Genomic DNA, 20,333 nt, shown 5'->3' with positions numbered 1-20,333 from the left:
GATTAACAACAATGGTGTTTTTTCTTAAAGATGAAAATAACAACCTAATAAACACATAGTTCTTTGATTTTCACTTAGGTTTGTAATTGTCAAGTTGCTGAGAAGAGTTAAGCTTCCATTAGGTAAAATGGCACCAAAATCAAAACAAGTAACTTCTCACTGCATTGTCCATTTAAAAGGAAGGTGCCTACTTAGGTTTTCAGGAAATCTTGGTAGATGCCAGTGAAAGCATTGCGCTACAATATCTCAGAGAGAGGAAGATCAGCCTGGCATATAGAATACTGGTTTTTATAACTTTATTTTAAATGAAATCACATTCAGATACAGCCCAGCTACATTAGCAGATATTTAAACAAATGTTTAAAGCTAACTCCTATAATTAATTTCTTAGCTTCACAATTCTTTTGTCATTGACATTATGAGCTTAGACTAAATTCACTCTTTTGCATTACCCTGATTTAAAATCCCAAGCATGTTAAAAAAATACAAAAATGTGTAAAATTTCACTTTCCAACATAACTTACAAGAATAATAAATCTGCTGAAATGCTATCATTAAAAAGCCACATCAGTATGATTTGCAGCTGTATTAATTGTTGTTTAAAACAAGCATTACTGGATAAGTGATCAAAGGAGTGCTAAAGATCTGAAGAAGTTTTCCCACTGCCCTTAAGTAGATTTTTTTTTCTGGCTAAGTTGCAAATAAAAGCCACTTTGAAAATGTACTTTTAAATTCACCAGAATAAAAAAAATCTCAAGTAAGTGTGCCTGAGAGAAAAGAGAAGGCCATATTCATGGTGTATACTCACATTCCAAATTCCCAGAAATGCTACTGAAACAAGGGGTTTCCTTGTTTTTGACGTGCTTGATATTTGTCTACCACCTGCACATAAAATTAGAAAGACATCCTGCACCTGACAAGGTGAACAGTCTGCATGCTGAAGAAGAACTGAGTACTGCTGAGTAAGGCAACTGAGGTGAAGTATGGCTTAAGAGCAATCTGGTTAAGGCAGAGTATGTGTTTTCAAAGCTGTTGCTTCTGCTTCCACTTCAAAGCACTAGTGCACTACAATGTGTTTAAGAGCTTTAGTTAAAAAGACCTAGTGGAGCTGGAGCTGCTTGAGAGATAAATCTAAAGGAATTCATTACTATACACTAGGCAGTCTCTCAAAAGAACCTTTGTCAATTTAATATTCTGATGGTATTCAGTCTAAAGCTCCACACATATATGTATTAACAGGGCAAACAAACATGTTAAGCACAGCCTTCTCCAAATATCCATCCATTATCTGCCCCCTGTGAGCCACAACTCCCATTGTGGATCAGACATTATGTGAATATTTCAATGAATTTAGGAATTTAGCAATACATGGGCCTAGTAATTAAATCAGATGCAGTCCTTTCCTCGCAATGGATAGTTTTATTCCTCTGTCAGGCCAAATTCAGCACAGTATTATCCTGACCCTAATCAAAAGGATTAGGCATTGTGGCGTTAGTTTTGATTTTGAAGTGAAGATGGAATTTGGTCAATTTCAGCATATTAAAATAAACTGATCCACAGCTTGTCTTTAAAAGAATCAGTAGATTAAAGAAAATGTATTTCTTTCTTTTAAGATTAAAGACTGGTAGCACTTTCTCTGATTACTACTAGAAGAGCCCCCCTCACCCCATTTGGCCAGTTTACAATTATCATTTATCCTTTCCAGTGCTAAGAAATTCTAGGTTATTCACAGAAATACATAAATTCTCAGGAAAGTGTAACAACAGATGCATCGTATTGTTGCATAAGCTTATGCTTAAAAATACTAGAAAGTAGCTGGGCTCTGGTCATTCTTTGGCTTGAAGCTGGAATCTCCTTGGAGAGATCAGTTCTTCCATTTGTTTGAGTCCCAAGCCAGGAACCAGCCTGTGAATGTGGGGGGTTCATGCCCTTGCTTCACAATTACAATGGGGGTTCCCTTATCTCTGCCAGAAGGATCTGTTTCAATATAGCGTTTGGCTAAAAACAGAGAGGAAATAAAACATGGAATAATTAGTTAATTCCTTTGGTATAAAAAAATACATTAAAAGCCATTAAAATAACACAGGGCTGCTATAATGCAGTATTCAATTAATTATTTCAAAGGCAATGAGATGATCAGGTAAAGGCTGATTTTTCCCAGCTGGCAGTGAAGGAATTTTGCATGAAGTTAAAAGAGAGGGATTGCTTTTCTGAGCAGTTTGTTGCCATACAGCTGGGTTTTGGCTCTTAAACAGGAGAAAGCATTTGCTGGTGCTGTGAGGATGCACAAGCTTCATTCCCATTTCGTCCACGTAAAAGCCAGTGAGTGTAGTTTCCCTTGACATCTCAACATGACATCAATACATATGGAAATACAGCCAGGTAACCCCAGTGCTCCAGGGAAACACATGCAAGTGTTTTCAGTATGAAATTTGTCAGAATAGCTCAGCTATATTAAGTCACACCAGGGATGACACATGATTTTTCAAGGAGGTATGTGACACATAAGTTGTCTTGATTTGTTCTGTTTGTTCTCTAATTGGAATTTCCTCCTGCAAATTTCACTGAGTGAAGGATGGCACTACAAGGACTTGCTGGTAATCCTTTCTCTAGATACAGTATTGAGGGTGCAGGTAAGTCGGGACCTCCTTTTAAATTCCTTCTCTCTTCAGTGCAGTTACTTTTCATAGGGCTCTCCTACATATTATTTTAAAAGCTCTGCAGCTCAATAATGCTATCTTGATTAATTTTATCCTTCATAAACTTACAGAGTTTTAAAGTGCATTTAAAGTTAAAAATAGTAATCTCCTGTATTAAATCTTAAAAAACTCAGCAACACTTCGAGACACTGTAAACATAACTAGATTTCTTCTACACCATATTTTCCTCTTAGTTAAGTAACATTGATGCTACTTCACTAAGAAATGTGACAAATTGATTTGATTTACCTGATTTAACAGATTCCTGTCGCTCAGTTTCATTAGCGTCCTTCCCAATCCAGATGAAAACCTGCAAACAGAGGAAAGACATAACTCCCCTGGTGTTATAAGGATGTTGTGTACAGCTGGTAAAGTACAAAATAGTTAATTTCCCTAGGAGAAACAATATATACTATGAAAAGAGCAGATTACAGAGCTCTCACCAACCACAACTGATGTTTTTTTCTCCCTTGTGAGAAAGTGTAGTTATGCCCTCTGAAATCTCACTGCTCTCTATGACACTGGAAGGCCCGACCTTTATTCATTCTGATGAAAGGATCTCTAATTACCTTTTCCATAGGTATCTTTTACATTTTTACAAGGAAATTGCTCTTTAGGTGCAGGTAGTAATACTGTCTCTGGTTTGAACTCTGTGTACACATCAACATTTGTGCCCTGGGTGACTGCTAGACAACCAACTGAAAACCACAAAAACTAGAGCTTGATCTGCAATCCCCCGCACTCCTTTTTCTTTCTCTCCAATATTTGCTTGGAAACAAACTATATGTCCCAAGACTTCTTATCTGACTTGGTAAGTCCCAACTACTTTCCATCCAGCTCTTCCTCACCACCCCTTCATCACTCCTTTACATAGGAACCATGGACATTCCCTCTTATTTCCAAAATTCTCAGCCTTTTTTTCCTTAAGAGTTAGGCTGAAGAAGACAAATAGGGTATGGGCCTTCTCCTCTTTCCCTCCAAGAGGAGAGGAATGGTAGAGAGAATGCATTTCTATGAGGAACAGATGTGTTCTCTAAATCTGCAGTGAGTTTGCCTGTCATTCAAAAACTTCTCTACATTTTCAGTGAACTGGGCAATGCTGGAGATTATTTCTGTCACCCTCCATTCACTTTCTAGTATGAGGAAATTTTTGTAAGGGTCTGTCTAGTGTTGTTCCCTTTCTCTACTAGGACTTTTTGTAGGTGGCTCCTGCTACAAGGATTTAGTGGATTCTAAATACATTCAATGAAATAACATTTTTTAATTAATACATTTTTGTGATGAAGTCATGAACAACACTATTGAGAACCTTTTCAGAGCACTGCTGGGGCGTACACTCTTGCAGCCTCCATTGGTTTGAATAAGAAGTGCCTGCCGTGGTCTCACATGCTTAGAAATTCTATGGCATGTGTGAACACCAGCACATCATATAGCTCAGAAAGTGTAGCTCCTTTTGGTATAATTTAAAGAAAACAAAACAACTTCCATTCTGTCAAGGTGATTGTTCCTCCCATCTTACAAACTAAATGATTAAGAATAAATTATCCTTGTTGTCACAAAAAGCAGTGATACACAGCTCACCTGCTCCCAGACATCCAGCAACATGACATCATCTTCAGCCAAATCATCCTGAGTGAATTCTCCTGGGACCTCTTCAATCTAGAAAGGATAATATGTTTTGAGGGTGTTTTTTTGTTTTTGTTTTTAATGATTCATCAAGGCATACAATTTTGCATAGACCTAAACTATTTTAAAAATGTTAAGAGCAGAGGCTGATGAACAGTTCTTTTGGCTTTTAAAGGATCAAACCCTAAACTGATTTGATGAATGCATCAAGGGTGTTTCTCTGAAACAAAACAAATCACGTAATGGCATGTCCTGTAAAATCAGCTCTCAGTTTTTCAGAATTGGTAAGATATCCTCAGGAGAGGCAAAGATCTACATTGTAATTGTTGACTATTGTTAAGTTGGGACTGAGGTCTGCCAGAAGAAGGAGACAAGGAAATTTGAACCTTGATCTAACCAAGCTGATACATTCATGCAGCTTACCTTCCTTAATTAGGAAAAGAAACTGCTTTGGTCTGCAGTGGGTGAGCTCAGAGATGAAATACACACCCAACCAAGCTTCCCAGTCACTTGACAATGGGACGTTATAATTGACTAAGCCATTAAGGATTAGTCCCCAAAGAAAAGGCAGACTGCTTGCTTCTTCCAAGGACATAGGAAGATAGAAAGAAGTTTAATATTATTCTGTATGAGAAGAAGAGATAATAATGTAACTAATGTTTCCTACTTTTAAAGGACTGTCAAGGGTTTGACTATGTGTGGTCATGTAGGAGTGCCAAAGGGACAACAAGCAGATGGTGAAGAAGACATTCCTTTTGCCCACCCTGTGTTATGGTGGCCAAAAGGTTAGAGTGGTCTCACCTGCCTCTTCTGGGACCTCTAATGGTGGTGACTCAGTTACTAGAGAAAAGCTATAGGAAAGAGGTGATTTCACAGAATTTGGAGGGAATTTAAAATAAAAAGTAAATCTATAGCTCCCAGCAGACTACTGCAGAGAGTTTGGTTCCTATTACTGTATTTCCCAGAAGTAGTTTAGAAGCTTGTTAGAAGAATACACTTTCCTATTCTCCTAAGATTTTGAAGTCCTTATTAAAGGATTCTGTTTGTTTTATCCCTATCCAAATGACTGGGCTGTGCCTTAAGGACATTGCCAGCTATGTCCCTTGTCTAAAAAGGAGTGTGCCCTTGCCAGCTGGTGACACAGCATTGCCCTCCAGAACATGGTAAGTAATTAAGCCTGAATCAGACTTAATACCCAGTGCATAGCTCTGGGCATTTCTGCCACGGAAGTAGGTCTTCCTACCTCCTTGAGCACAGGCCAATACCTTAAGGGCATAATTACACATCTTAAATATCTATGGAAAATTTCAGACAGCTCAGGATTTTTGGGAAGCAGCATTTATTTTCCTCACCACCACTGTCAAACACGTAAGGGGCAAGGCACTAACCTCCTCTCTCTCAGCAAATTGATAGCAATCTGGTGATGCTCTGCAAGAATTAAATTGCTTTTGACTGGGCAAATACCTCATCTTTTTGCATCTGCAAGCCTCTGTTTCCAGGATGGAGCAGGCTCTGGATGCAAACTTCTGCAGTATTAATTGTTCTGTTCATCCATTGCATTTGGGTAGTTTAAAGCATCAAATGTTCACTCTCTAGTTCTTGCCAAGCCAGCTAACTAAGCCAGATCCCCAAATTCATTTAATGACCACTGATTTCCAAGGTAAAATATACTAGAAAATATATAATTAAACAAAGTATCCATAATATACTCACAATAAATCTGCCTGTTTTATTAGAACAGCCATACAAGCGAGGGGGATGATCTTCAGCCTTTGTCAAGAGTTGTGATGAAGTCTGGTATTTTTTTTTACCTCCAAGTGCTTTCCAGAATTCCTCTAAAATACATAATATATAATTTATCCACCAGCTGATTTAACATTTGATGTTTTAGCTTGTTAGACAGCATTTCAGAAATCCCCAGTCTCTTTGCTGTCTCAAAGACGAATGCCTTACTGCCTTTTCTTACAGTACTTCCTGCAGTTTGTCAAAATACCAAAATCAGTTGCATACCTAGGAAGAATCACAGAATTATAGAATGGCCTGAGTTGGAAGGGACCTTAAAAATCGTCTAGTTCCAATGGCCCTGTCATGGGCAGGGACACCTTTCAGTAGATGAGGTTGCACAGAGCTCCATCCAACCCCTCCTTAAACACTTCCAGGGATGAGGCGTCTACCACTTCTCTGGGCAACCTGTTCCAGTGCCTCACCACCCTCCTAGTAAAGATTTTTTCCCTAATATCTAATCTAAACCTACTGTATCCATGCAGTGCTGTGTATTCTCAGCTGTCTATTAGCAGCCACATGGCTTCATACAAACCTGGTTCCTGGCCTTCAATAATCTTAGCAGTCTGGCATTTCAGAACAGTGGCAATGTATTGAGCTCCTTGTTCCTCTTCTTTACTTGCTCCTTTTCCTACCCACGTGTACCCAGAGTTGTTTGGCAGTTTCAGAACAAAGACATCATTAGAATTTAGTGACACTGCGTCAACATCAACCTAGATAAGAAAAGAAATCGTTTTATTCCTCAAATCTTCAAATAAAGTAATTACTGTTATGCATGTTTATATAAAATGTGTAGACATGTTAATCTGCTACGCTTTTGGTCTTCAATTCTTCCCTAGCTTTATATTGATACAGATTAGAGAAGGATTTAAGACAGAGAACTGACTTGCAGGGCAAAACTTAGGTTTGCAATAAGAAAGACCATCTCATAGGAGTTGCTGATTTCTTGTCTATTCTTTGTCAACTGACTGTTCACTGTGTGTATTCTTACAGTTCCTCTGAATGATGCAGACTGATTCCAACCAGCTACAGCATATTCTCTTTGGTTTATTGGATGGGTTTATTAAATGTGTGTAATGTGTTGGATTTGGAGTTCTGTGCTCCTACCAGATATGACCACCCAACAAGATTACTCAGAGAAGCTCACAGCAGCTCTCTTATGTCCCACTGGGAATAGCTGCTTTACTTAGCAGGTGACCTTACCTCTGCAATCCTAGTAATGGATGCCAGGTTCCTGCGGATTTGGAAGAGTCGTGTTGGTGGAGCAGGTTTCTGACCTTCCTTCTTGGATGTCCCATCCTTGTAGACAATAAGTGGTTTGTTTTTGAACAAGCTCAGTAAATGTGCAGGCTCTTTGCCTTGACTGACTCGGATCTGTACATATGTAAAGAAATGCAATAAAAGAAACAAAAGAACACAAGTAGTTATTTTTGGTCTTTGCTGAATAGCTATGGGGATCTTAGCAAACAATCCTAAGTATGTTAGCAAAAATGAGAACTGGCAAGCTGAAAAGATCTAAAAATATAGTTCCAGACATACAGAGTTAGAGCATTTGTGAGATTTTTTTTGTCAATCACACTGACACAAAGACAAGATTCAAACTTCCAACACCATATTTAGCTGATTAAAATGGCTGCTATAAAAATCACTCATTTTTAAAAGAACTATCATTTCATAGTGTTTTATAGAGTGACTTAATTCTCTTGAAAAACTGTCTTGGAAGTTTAGGTGTATTTAAGCAGAAGAGAATGGTTATTCATTTTATTCATTATTTCTCTATGTATTTTATCTGCAAGAGGATGAAAAAGAGTAGCAGGAATTTCTCATCCTGCTGAATGGATGATGAAAATGAACTTCCATTACAGATGTAAAAGATGCTACTGCCATCTAAAAAAACCACATTGCACTACAAAGAATGACTATTTTTATGTTATTGTATGATAGAAGTTATTTGTATGCAACCATTTAATTTTCCTTTATAACAGTGCCATTGGCCAAGGTAGGGGGCTGCAAATCCCTGCCTTTCATTCCCAGAGAGAAAGGGATAAAAGGGAATGAGACACGCTGTGTAGCCAGCAGAGCAGAAGTGGAGAGTCCTCAGTGAGGCCTGGGGCAGCTGAGAGCTGGGGTGCCAAGGGGGCAGCTGCAGCTGGGCAGAAGCAGGTGCTTTTACTTATTTCACAGGTGGATAGACTGTGCAATTGTCTGGTAAGGATAACCTAGGACACATATACTTGTAAGGGACAAACTGCAGCAGGATTTTACAAATGGGAAAACAAAAACCTTAACCCACAAAAAAAAACCAAAAACAAAACCAAAAAACCGCCACCAAAACAAACAAAAAACCCCACCCAAATAAGCTCAAAAAACCCCAAATGACCCAAACAGCACAGTGAAACATATTCTTGCAAGCCCAACGTTTTAACTGTCATTGGTACTGTCGTGCCATCTAGTGACCACATAAAATAGCACACTTAAAGCTTTCAAATAATGCTGAGAGACATGCAAGGCATAGGTAATATATTCTACCTGTTTGCATAAAAATGCACACATATACATATATATGTGCATGTATATACACACATGGATATGTACACATATATATTCCTAACCCATTGCAGGCTGAAAGTACTTAAGTATCAGGTCTACTGCAGTGAAATGGAACTCCTTCAGCTTCAATAAAAACACTTTTTTAGCACCTTACAATTGCAGTAGTAATATTGCTAACAATAACAGTAATATTGTTATTACTTTAAGATTAACATTAGCCTTAAGTATGAGACAGGACCACATCGTGCTGGACACAGTCCAAATATAGAGCACATGTTAGGAATATTTCAAGTAGTAATTATCTAAATGTATTCTAATCTTTCCTTAATCTAATTTCAATCATAAATTATAACTGATTAGTGGCTAAAAGTATGGGCTGTATTTTTATCTGTACCTTGGTGGGTGAGAAAAGCCTTTTGCTTTTGTAATTAAGAAATGGGAATCACAGAATTATCTCCTGCTGCATAGAAAATCTCTGCTTGTCCCTTGTCATCTTAAAGCTGGCTCTCAGGTCTTCACCTTCCCGTCCCTTCTCAGTAGTGATATAAGGAGAACACACCCAGTCAAGCTAAGGACTAGCTTATCTACTCACACCCTTTAGCTGCCACAGTGTCCTGTGCTTTGCTTTGCACACCCCATTTCTGCACATGAGGATCTGTATCCTGCTTTCCCGGAGTGCAAGCACTATGGGATGGGAAAACCCAAGTTATGTTTCTCAACGAGGCAAGGAATAGTCAGACCCTGTTGCACAATTCCAGCAGGCTTTCCTCTTCTGTCTTTCATGTGGCTTTCAGTTGTCCCAGAGTTCTTTGGCCCTCTAAAAGTCAGTTGTCTTGTCTGAGCTAAATATCACAACTTCCTCCATAATCAAAAGGAGATGGGAGCTCCCACATGGCTATTGACTTGTCACACTCTGTTTGGAGTGAGTTGCTCTGGGACAGTCTTATTCAGTCTCCACTGGCTATGCACAGGGTCTGTAAGTGTTAGCAGGACTGAAACTTAATTTTAAAACAGTGTAAATCAAAGGAAACAAAAGGCAGTTTTAGGTTCTGGCATATCTGTGTTCTTTTGGATAACTACATAGAGAAAGGACGATTCAAATGGGCAATCTCTGGCAACTTTAACAGGATCCCATGATGCTTGGCTTGATACAGACCTGAGCAATTGGCATTTACAGTCTTTAAATGCTAGCTCCTCCTTTCAATTCTCATCAAAATTTGCATATATCACACGCTCTGATGGATTTTATCCAAAAGAGACTAACCTGTACAGCCTGATCATTTAATGACCGATCCAGCTGAACAGTCAGAAATGCAGAAGCAGTCAGTTCATCTTTTGTAGCATGAGCTCCTTGCCTGAGGAAGACAAGGAGAAAGACAATGGTTAAATTTGGCTTCAAAGTAACCCAGATCTTGTGCTTTATGACAAACGTACAGTGAACAATCTTACATTTATGTATGTTCTACTCAAAAGGACATAAAGTCAACACAAAATAATATCCACACTCTGCAGGTCTGTGCAAAGGCACCAAACATACCATGTATAGATGATCTTCCCTCTAGGGTAGGTGTAGAGGATAATGTAACAGTCACCCCCATAGAACTGTCCATATGTCTCAGGTCCCACAGGAACTCGGCCACTGCTTTCCACACGCCAGATCTGGGAAAATAAGGAAATCATTGGAGATTGCTGAACTTCATTCTGAGACTCTTCACTAAGTGTTTTACAATCTTATCCCTTCAGTGTCCTTTCTGCTCCCAAGTGTTATTGAATAAAACAGGGAGGTAAATACACCCTGTGCCCACTGAATTAATATGGACCATCAACAAGGGGCTGCAATACACTTCTCTTTGTCTTGATGCTTTTTTCACACATGATCACTTCATAATGCTATGTTGAACACCTTAACACCTTAGGGTGACAGTATGACATGGCACAACATTATGATCCATTATAAAACTAGCATCATTTTAGAGAGGCACACTGCAGTCAGATAACAAGGTGTTAGGCAGGTTTCTTCCTATTCCATTCACTACAGCCCAGTTGAGCTAACAATTCACTGCTCAAGCCTATGGACCATCCCTAGTGTGAGGTCAGAATCTTAGAAAATACACTGATGAGACTGTAGGTATTCATCCCTTCTTTTTCTTCCAGAAGCCCAACATTCAATTTGCATTCAACAGGCCATGTTGATACAATGCCATGCCAGCCCTGTGTAGTTCAGAGACAGTCCTGAAGTGTGATACGGAAAGGTCTAGAACTGTACAGTTATTGTTTTCTCTCCAAATCCAGGCTACCTGAGAGACACACTAGGGACAAAAAAGGTTCCTCTAGAAACCAGATTGGATACCTACATAAAGATATACAACAGATTTCTGATTCCAAGGGCAAGTCTTCCCATTCCAGATTTCAAAAATTTCAAAATTCAAGCTGATATGAGCTTGAAGTTTTTCCTTTAGACTAAGAATCATATTTAAAGTAAATATTTACAAGGTATTGTGTAGAATGGGTAAGATTTCTGGTGTTTGATTTCTCTTGATGACTGGCATAGCTTCTACTTCAAAGTATCTTTTGTGATGCTAGAAGTAACCCTTCTACTAATATACTGCTAATCTAAACAACAGTATGAAAATTAAAACACAGAGTAGCAGTTTAGCCCATTACAAGTAGCAGAATACATTAGATAGGCAAGATAAAATTTATTGCAACATGAAAATTACCTCTACTTTCCCGGAACCATCATCTACCATGTTATGCTGGGCAGCCATTTGTGGAGACTCGTGTAACTTGGTAGCATCAAATTCAATCTGCTCAATTTTAGCCACTCTCTCTGTGACATATACTTTGCCAAAGCCATTGCTTTGATCTTTATCCTTCCAGTCTTTGAAAAACTGTTTGAACATTGGCGTTTCACCTCCTTCAGGAAGGACTTGAATCTGAAATTAAGGAAGACACATGAAACAGAAGGAAAACAGAACTGACACAGTTACTCAAACAGAAACTTTTATAGATTGTATGTGGAATTTTGCCCTTAAAAATATTTTTTCTGCTGACTTAAAAACAGTGTCTTTAACAGAGCTCAAGCTCTCCTAGTATCACTTCCATAAATAGATCGCACCTGTGTGTTGGCAGGGTAATTCATCTGCTGTATGAATTGTTCAGCATTCTTCATGGCAGCTCTTCTCTCTTGAGGGTTAGCATTTTTGCCTGATTAAAAGAGAAGGATAACAGTACATAGGAAATGGCAATAAGCTCACAGAACCTTCAAAAATAAGTAGTTCTCAAGCCAGGTGCTCTTTCACATTGCTCTTCCCTCAGTCTTGAATAAACACAAATGCTGGACATAGCATGGGCAAGGGGATTCACATGAAGTTGAAAGGCCAAAACAGTACTTTGGTAGATTTGAAAACAGTTAATTTAAAGGGAAAAAATAGAAAGAAAGAGAAAGGGGCATTTTGTTTTACATAGTGTTTCTACAAAAATAAAAAACTGGTTAATAATAACTGCTTGGCTCAAGGTACTCAAGGTACCTGGGGTCTTTTCTCTGACTTCCTGTGCTAGGCTGCAATATGGTCAATAAAACGGAATTGCCTCCACTTCTTAAAGTGGTGCAAAAGAGTAAAAGAAACTCCTGTTTTGTCGGTCTGTGCTTTGCAATTTATCCATTTCCCTATCCACTGCTCCTTGCTCAGTGTTAGATGAAGTCTGTGGGTTTTACACTGTCTCCAGGGTCTGCATCCCAGCAGGCTGCAGGGACTGCATTCCAAAGACCTCACAGTGTAATCAGGTGCTCTGATAAGGTATTCATTTGTATCCCATTTTGAATGAGAGCATTGCCAAAGTAATTCACACTTCTCAGTTTAGTGGCCTGAAGGTTTCCAGCAGAGATGATAGCTGCTGTCTCCCGTGCAAGGGTGAGACTCACAGTCTAATGGGGGTTTTCCACATATTATTTTTACCAACAGTAGCAAAATGAGGATGCACACAGGGCCACACTCAAAGAACCTAAATCATATTTTATTTATTTTATACCTGACCCTGTTGGCTTGGTTCTTCTAGGAGCTGTCATATAGAGTGACAGTTTGGATTCAGGGGTCAGACAGACATAGGCCATCTGAGCACAAAGCTCCCCAGATGTTTTCTCTAAAGGATGTTTCCCTAACTGCAAATAAAATTTTCAAATAAAATGCTTACAATGCTTCCTGGACTGACTTAAGAGACTTGACAAACCCATCAAGTAATTATTTAGTCTTGCATGTGGTAAAACAAAATAAAAATGCCAAAGAGTAACTAATAAGCTGTCTCAGACCAAAAAAAAAAAAAAAAAAAAAAAAGGGAAATACTCAGCACTGGATTTAAGAGCAGCACTACAGCAATCCAGCTATAAGGTGTTGAGACCTAATTCCACTGCAGTAGTATTCTTCTCCAGGGAAACACTCAGACAACGCAATTGCCTCAAAAAAAAATGATACCTCAGAGAAATATTTGCAAGAAAAAAAGAGATATAAAAATATTTACAAGCTTATGCTTTTAGTTTATGCCCTGGACACGGACCTTTCAATTTCACATCTCCGTGGAGATACCTACCCAAATGGAATGTTCAGTGTCCAGATTTTGTCCCAGAATATAGAGATTTGATGACAATATAGAGAACTCATAGAATTATTTATATTTGCTATGTACTTGCCATTTAGATAAGCATTTCATCACCCAAGCCTACAGATATCTCAAAAATAGGGTCCTTAGACAAGTCTTGGTCTTGAGGTCCTTACACAAGAGAGTAATCCTTGTCTGCAGCCCATACCAGGGAAGAGCTGTGTACAGGGTAGAGTGTCCAGCCAGCATTAAATTCTTGTTAGTGTTCCAAGGGTTTTGTGTCAGCTCCCTAGGGATCTCTGTGTAGCTTCTGCAATTGCAGTACAAGTAACCTCTTACCTTTCCACACAAAGATCTTCCTGGCAGCACCATTGTCCAAAATGAAGCACTCCTCAGACAACAGCATATCCATAGAGAAGGGGTTTTCCTCTGCTACCAAGGACACTTTCATAGATCCACTTGCATCTGACACCTAAGAAAAAAGTAATTTCAAATTTAGATCAACTCTCACTTTTATAGACAAATTAATTTCTGCTTCTGAAATTAGTGTAAAAATCAGCTGCCATTCCTATATAACTGGCTGTACGATATTGGTGTACTGCTGGGAAATAAAGTAGGTTAATGATTATTTTTTTGTTTCAGTTCATTTTACGTCCAATAGAGGGAGATGTAGTGTTAATTTTAGGGAGTTGGAGCCTTGCCTTGCAGCTTCTTAAAATAAATCAGTTTCTCTTCCACAGGTATGGTCCCTGCTGCCAACCAACTCCAAAGCCAAAGGTACATGTACATGCTGAACAATAGCATTTGGAACCATAATAAAATAGTGCTACACTGACACTAACAGGTGAATTGCCTACATTTATAACCTGCTGTTCTTTAACTGGAGACTGTAATGTAAGACCTGTTTCAGAACCTGCTTTGTAACCTCTATCACCATTATAAGTTCATGTTGACCTTTAAAACCTTTTAAAAATCACTCCTGTATAGCTGAAAAGACCAGTTATTACTAGTGAAAATAGATTATTACTTTCCTATCAGTTTTCCTTTCATAATTAAATATTAATTTTAAACACATCATTGTATCTTGCATTTTAAATTATGGAAGTACAATGAGGAAATTACCACTGCACACAACAAATAAAAATTAACCATTATACCTACTTTGGGGCTCACCCTAGACCTGCCTCCTGCTTTTAACACTCACTGTTATACTGTAACACGCTTAAATCTAGCTAACACAGCTCTGTTAGCAGGACCTGTGTACTGACAATAATTTATCAGATATCTACAGAAATTTCAGAGAGTTCTTAGGATTCAAAAATTCACTTTCCCTTCTCCAGTTATCTTTTACTTTAATGCTCCTGATCATATATATGCAGGCCTTCTTTTGTTCTCCATTCTGTTCCCTTAAACCCCTGCGATGAAAAGAAACATGCACCAGATTTTTAGCATGAAAGGAACGATTAACATGAACTAAACACAACACATAGACAACAATGACTACAAGTGGCTTTGCAACAATGATCACCTCATACAGGCTTCTTGTAAACCCCATGTGCACCTATGGGTATAGAAAACTCATGCAGGAGGCAGTGAGAGAGGTGGCTCTGTCCTGTGGTCTGTGCGGTGCAGGAGCTGCAGAGGGAGGGACTCATCCCCTCTCACACTTCAAGCAGCTTCAAAGTTCTTGGAGATGGCACCTACAGGGTCACACACATGGGGATCCAGTAGTACTCCATGCTCTCAGAGTGTGCCACTTGTTAGCCAAATCCTCCTTGTTAAGTGATGATGGGGAAAGGAATAAGGTTATAGATATATAAAATATAATGAAACTTTTAAACTCTGCTAAGAATAGTCCATCTTTTAAACTCTGCTAAGAATAACTAAGTCATATATGATTACTAAAAGTCTCCCTGTTAAAATTAAGAAGACAGGATGATTTAAGAGCAGCTAATTCTTCTTTGATCTGCAATGCATGGTTCATAGGCAATGCTTGTCTCCTAAGTACACAGAAATGTAATCCATTTTTTTCCCCTCAAATTACCTGGACTATCTTGATTGACATGCTTTGAGGAACTTGTCCATTGGCTGAAAATAGACTAAAATAAGAGCAGTTCTGTAAATGAAGCCAGAACTCCATTTATGAGGAAGGAATTAATAAAAGCGTGACTACTGTTGAGAATACCTAATTATAAGTAAATAAATAAATAACTTACCATATATAGTTTAGCACTTCTCCTGTTTGTGATATCAGCCAGCTCATCGTCATCATCATCACACTCAGGAAGCTCTGGCTTGTTCCCTAAAACCTGTATAAGAGAATAACAAATTCAGTGCAGAGCAGGACAGTAGGTGCCGAAGCATAAATATCTGTACAATAATGTATTGTTGCAGTAACCAAGTAATTGGGATCATCTTTATATATAAGAGAAACTAAAACCAAACTCTTAGCTGATACAAACATAGAGATAATTTTAAAAAACTGGGTCAGATCTCTAGCAACTTTATATCTACATGATGTCTTTTCCTCAGGTCAATTTGCTGGTTGTCTCTACACCACAAAATGGACATAGAAAGGTGCATGTGATCCTATTCTATGTGTATGTTTACCTGTCTTCCTTTTTCTTTCCCAATAACTTCTGAACTGTTGCCAAGCACATATTATATTTTTTCTAATGACATTACTCTTAAAATATTTAAGAATACTAAGATTAAAACTGACAGAATGAAATATATTAGTTGAAATTATAAATTCAATTAACAATAAAGTACCATATTATGAGGTCATTAATCTTAAAAATTACAGATTCTTAATCCCATTTTAAGGGGAAAATTTAGCTAGGGTCTTGAAAATAATTTATTGTGTGAGAAAAACATTTTCTTGCTCTACCACTAGAATATCAATTTTAACACTGTGGTAGTTTTACACCATGGGAAATATTATAACAATTATCACTTATCACTACAAGAAATTTACGGAGGTTCATCAAGCATATGTTAGGTCAGGTAGTCATTATTAAATCCTAGCTACCCTTTCCTGATGATCTTTCCTTAATGACTCATACATGTGGACGGATCCAAAGGTTACATACAGAATGTTATGGATTCCTATGAAATTATGTCCCAGAGTGAAGGTAGTAATTGATATGTCTGAGAGACTAAATATTAACATAAAGTACAAGGGCAGTGCCAGCCTTCCTGTGAACTGGTGCATTATCTGTATAACATGCTGTGCAATATAATGTGGAGTCACAGGCAAAAGCCTTGTAAATATTTGATAACAGGGGAGCCCGACAAAGTATACAGCTGCAAACAATTTGGAAATAAAAACAATATAGAATAATTATTTAATATAAATCTACCATCTGTGGAGTTTTCTTACCTGGAAAAGTCAGTAAAATAGTAAAGTAAAATAAAATAAAATGAAAATAGCCTTTTCAAGTATGATTGCTGCCATTTAACCTAGGCAATTTTATCTGTGACTCATTGAAGACAAGAAAGCAATGTCCTGTTTAAGAAAGATGTTGCCCATAGCTCTTCACTACCTATCAGTCAGCATTTCCAGAATTTACACTACATGGCTGCAGATTTACTACTCTATAGGCCAAGTTGGGCTCCATGTCCACAACAGAGTGCCACTGTGCTGGTGAACAGCTACAACAGTGGGCATATGCAGTTTACTGGCACCAGGTTTCTAAAAATGTTTCCCTTCCTTCCTACCTGTCTTTGTAATGCTAGAGTCACAAAATTGCCAAATAACAGGCATACATCTTTACCTGAACAGACACTAATGAACAGGTTTGAGGGTTTTGTAACATTTAACTTTCAGTAACCAATAAGAGGGTAAAAGATTCTTGTTAATAAAACTCTCAGAAGTTTGTACTCACTAGTGCTCTGCTTAATTAGGTATTTACAGTAAAGGGAAAAACAAAACCCAAAAATCCTCCAAAACAAAAAACCAAAAGACCCAAAAAAACCCATTAAAAATTTGGCTTCTGACACAGTTCAAGTCACTGTTTTCCCTTGCTGTGCATATAGAATACCTGTGGCACCACAATTATTTTGCAGCATCTTTGTAAGTTATGCATTTGATATAAAATCCCTTTTTCTATTTTAACTATACAAGTGTCATTCTGAATGTTTCAAAGCAAATAGAGCCTGTTGGTGTTTATGAAGGCACCTTGACAAAAGCAGCCTCTCTATTTACAGCAAGGTCTGGGTGCTGCATTCTGGAGGCAATAAAAGTAAGCAGCCCCTATAATTTAAATATTGGGATTTAAATTTGGGCCCAGCAGAGGTTAGATTGCTGGCCTGACTTGTTGCTGTCTTAAAACCAAATGCAGAAAAGTTTTTCTGAAGTAGATAATTATTGTCAGAATCACAAAGTTGGTCTTAGGAAATCTCAGTTCATGGGTACTAACAAAGGGAGAGGGGTTAGAGCCCCCTTTGTGCAGGAGCAGTTAAAGATAGAAGATATTCTGGTTGCAGGGAAACCCCTCCACAACTCATTAAACAGCAGCTTGCACAGTAGCTTCTCTGGCCAAAGAGAGTTTCTCTGCCTAGGTTCTCAAGCCCTGTGCTTGTTTGCACAGGAAAACAGAAAATACAAATTACTAATTTCTGTAATTTTTTTTTCTCCGAAGAGCCCAAGAACAAATGGAGAAGGACCTTAAGAGTGTCCCATTCTCCTGCATTTTAAGTCACTAGATCCTGGCATTTTGGTGACCCTTGTTAAGAAGGACATGATGTGCTTCTCCTCCCACCAGGTAAGAAAAGCCAGGACTTATGAGGAGGGCTGTGCAGCCAACACAACTGTCAGAAAATGCCTTGAGCTGAATCACTAGTGGTACCTGCACATGTTGGTATCAAAACCAGAAGATAATATAAGGTTAAATGACCTAAGGCCTGTGAAGACATGAAGCATACATATAATACACTCACTGTATGAAGGGATATTGTATGAAATATATATAGTCAGTGCACATCTGTATTGCTAGAAACAGTTTATTCAGCTTCTAACATGCATTTGTTGCCAATTTGTCTTATAGGCTGGAGGATGAGACAGATCATGGAAGGAAAAATTCCACACTTAAACACAGGGCATGAAACAATGCCAAAATAATGTTCTTTCCCAAAGAAATGCCTTCCAGAGAAGTTATCTTTATTCCTCCTAAGGCAGGTTCCCATGCTATGACTCCACATGTATATGTCTGCATGTTATGAGAATTAATAGTTTTATCAGTAAGATTACAACAGTATTTAAACAACAGCTAGCTGCTATTCTGGAATTGGGTTGTATCATTACATAAGCACTTGCTGGCTGAGTTGTAGCTCTCCAGGGCACCACCCTTTTCACAGATAATTCTCATGTCATGGATCAAAAATAAAACAAATCACTCCAGCTGAGACTACAGTCACAGGCTCCCAAAGCAAGGTACCCCAATAAAATTATTGATACTATTTGAAGACACTTAGTCTTCTGACACTTAAATACATACTTTTAGTTTCACACAAATCCTATGGCAGTGATTTACACAGGACTGTGTTTGTATTATCCTCTGTGTACGGCCAGGCTGTTCCTCTGGGTCTTGACACCGTACACCCAGTGTGCTGACAGCCCCAGGCTGGCTCTCCTGTGTGCTCTGAGGTGCAAGACCATGACTCACAAACCAAGAGCTCAAATCCAAAAATCCACCCTACACACCTGGAAAGAGCAATGCTCTCTTGGGCACACAAGACAACCTAGCCACACTACTCCCCAGATGTCCAAACATCCTGGCAAACTTCCCATCTTAAATCTCATAAATACACTGGCCTTGAAAGTGCTTTTTAAATAATCATAATTATTATTATGTTTATCATATTATCATTATTCACTACTGCAGTAACAGTAACATAAAGAGTAATCAGGGGCCCTGAAAACATATCCATGCCCCACCTTCTTCATTCTTTGGGCTTAACATTGTTTTACAGCAGTATTCATTAACTTCCTACCTTTAGATCTTGTCTGAAGGCATTTAACAGGAAGTCAGCCTGCATTAATCATAAAATGTTGGAGTTTTAAGTTCTGTTAGACTTCTGTGTTGACACTCTTAGGTTAGTAAAAGACTACCATTATGCAAACCAACAGAACATCAGTTCCTCTACAATTGCTCAAGTTCACTCTTGTGGTAAATGCAACATAGCTTTTCCTGCCTGCAAAACCTGTTTCATATTTGCATGTGCACAAGCTCATCTCTGTAAATATCTGCACCCCTTCAGATAAGTGCAGAATATTGAGCCAATGCTTTTACTTAGAAGTGAAACTCCACCCTTAAAAAAGGAGCAGAAAAAATACAGACAAGAAGTTTTTAATCTGAAGGTATGTGACAAGGTAAATAACTTAAAGTCATTAAAAGAAACTTGGCAAATACTTTCTTCATAACTGGAGAAGCCAGCTCTGCATCATAAAATAGTTGATATTGATTTAATGGCAGCAAGAAGTTTAAGGAGTTCAGTGAGGCTGAAAATCCACCTAGGAAAACAATACCTGAACATGTCAAGTGAAGGTCAATTAAGAGAAAAAAACAGTTTTATAAAGTTTAACTTGTGTATACTATCATTGTGTTTGATTGTCTTCTTCATATACACACTTTGGGTTAAGTTTCTGTATCTGAAAAGGAACTGTTTGCTGTGGTTGTGATTCAAAGATCAGATGTCAAAACCACTCAAACTCCCATCTTTACATGCTAAGAGCAGTAGATAGAAAAGCAAGAAACTGACATAGCTTGAAGCTGCCTAAATGACATTTTATTACTTAATACTTTTGGGAAACAGGGAAGTAGCTCACCAATTTGACACAAGCAAGTATATCCTGCTCCACAAATTCAAGGTACACATGTAGGTTGTGACAGAATAAAGCTACTGTGCAGGATTACAGGTTTCAACAGACACAGTATGAATTCATTGGTAGATACAGGCTTAGATTTTTATTAACCTTCAAAGCAGAGAATATTACAAGAAACATCTCTCTGAAATAAGTATTCTCTCAAATAAGTATCTGAGCAGGAAAAAAATCTGCCAGAGAAAGGAAGGGATGAA

At 38.2% G+C, this 20,333-nt stretch overlaps 1 protein-coding gene across 1 annotated transcript in view; it reads right to left on the bottom strand.

Annotated features, from left to right (window-relative positions):
• Nucleotides 1-274: 274 nt before the first annotated feature.
• SCIN (scinderin) overlaps nucleotides 275-20,333 on the bottom strand; it is a 46,359-nt gene continuing 26,300 nt past the window's right edge. The window contains exons 5-16 of the mRNA XM_021538334.4: nucleotides 15,470-15,562; nucleotides 13,593-13,725; nucleotides 11,776-11,864; nucleotides 11,378-11,593; nucleotides 10,195-10,316; nucleotides 9,922-10,012; nucleotides 7,311-7,481; nucleotides 6,643-6,820; nucleotides 6,039-6,160; nucleotides 4,281-4,358; nucleotides 2,949-3,009; nucleotides 275-1,998 (exon numbers count right to left, since the gene is read on the bottom strand). Of these exons, the coding sequence (XP_021394009.3) occupies nucleotides 1,865-1,998; nucleotides 2,949-3,009; nucleotides 4,281-4,358; nucleotides 6,039-6,160; nucleotides 6,643-6,820; nucleotides 7,311-7,481; nucleotides 9,922-10,012; nucleotides 10,195-10,316; nucleotides 11,378-11,593; nucleotides 11,776-11,864; nucleotides 13,593-13,725; nucleotides 15,470-15,562 (1,488 nt within the window). The 3' untranslated portion in view covers nucleotides 275-1,864. The remainder of the gene's footprint in view (nucleotides 1,999-2,948; nucleotides 3,010-4,280; nucleotides 4,359-6,038; nucleotides 6,161-6,642; nucleotides 6,821-7,310; nucleotides 7,482-9,921; nucleotides 10,013-10,194; nucleotides 10,317-11,377; nucleotides 11,594-11,775; nucleotides 11,865-13,592; nucleotides 13,726-15,469; nucleotides 15,563-20,333) is intronic.

Source organism: Lonchura striata, chromosome 2 (assembly GCF_050655825.1).
Source record: "Lonchura striata isolate lonStrDom1 chromosome 2, ASM5065582v1, whole genome shotgun sequence".
Lineage (NCBI taxonomy): Eukaryota > Metazoa > Chordata > Aves > Passeriformes > Estrildidae > Lonchura > Lonchura striata.
This window is presented reverse-complemented; position numbering and strand designations above follow the sequence as displayed.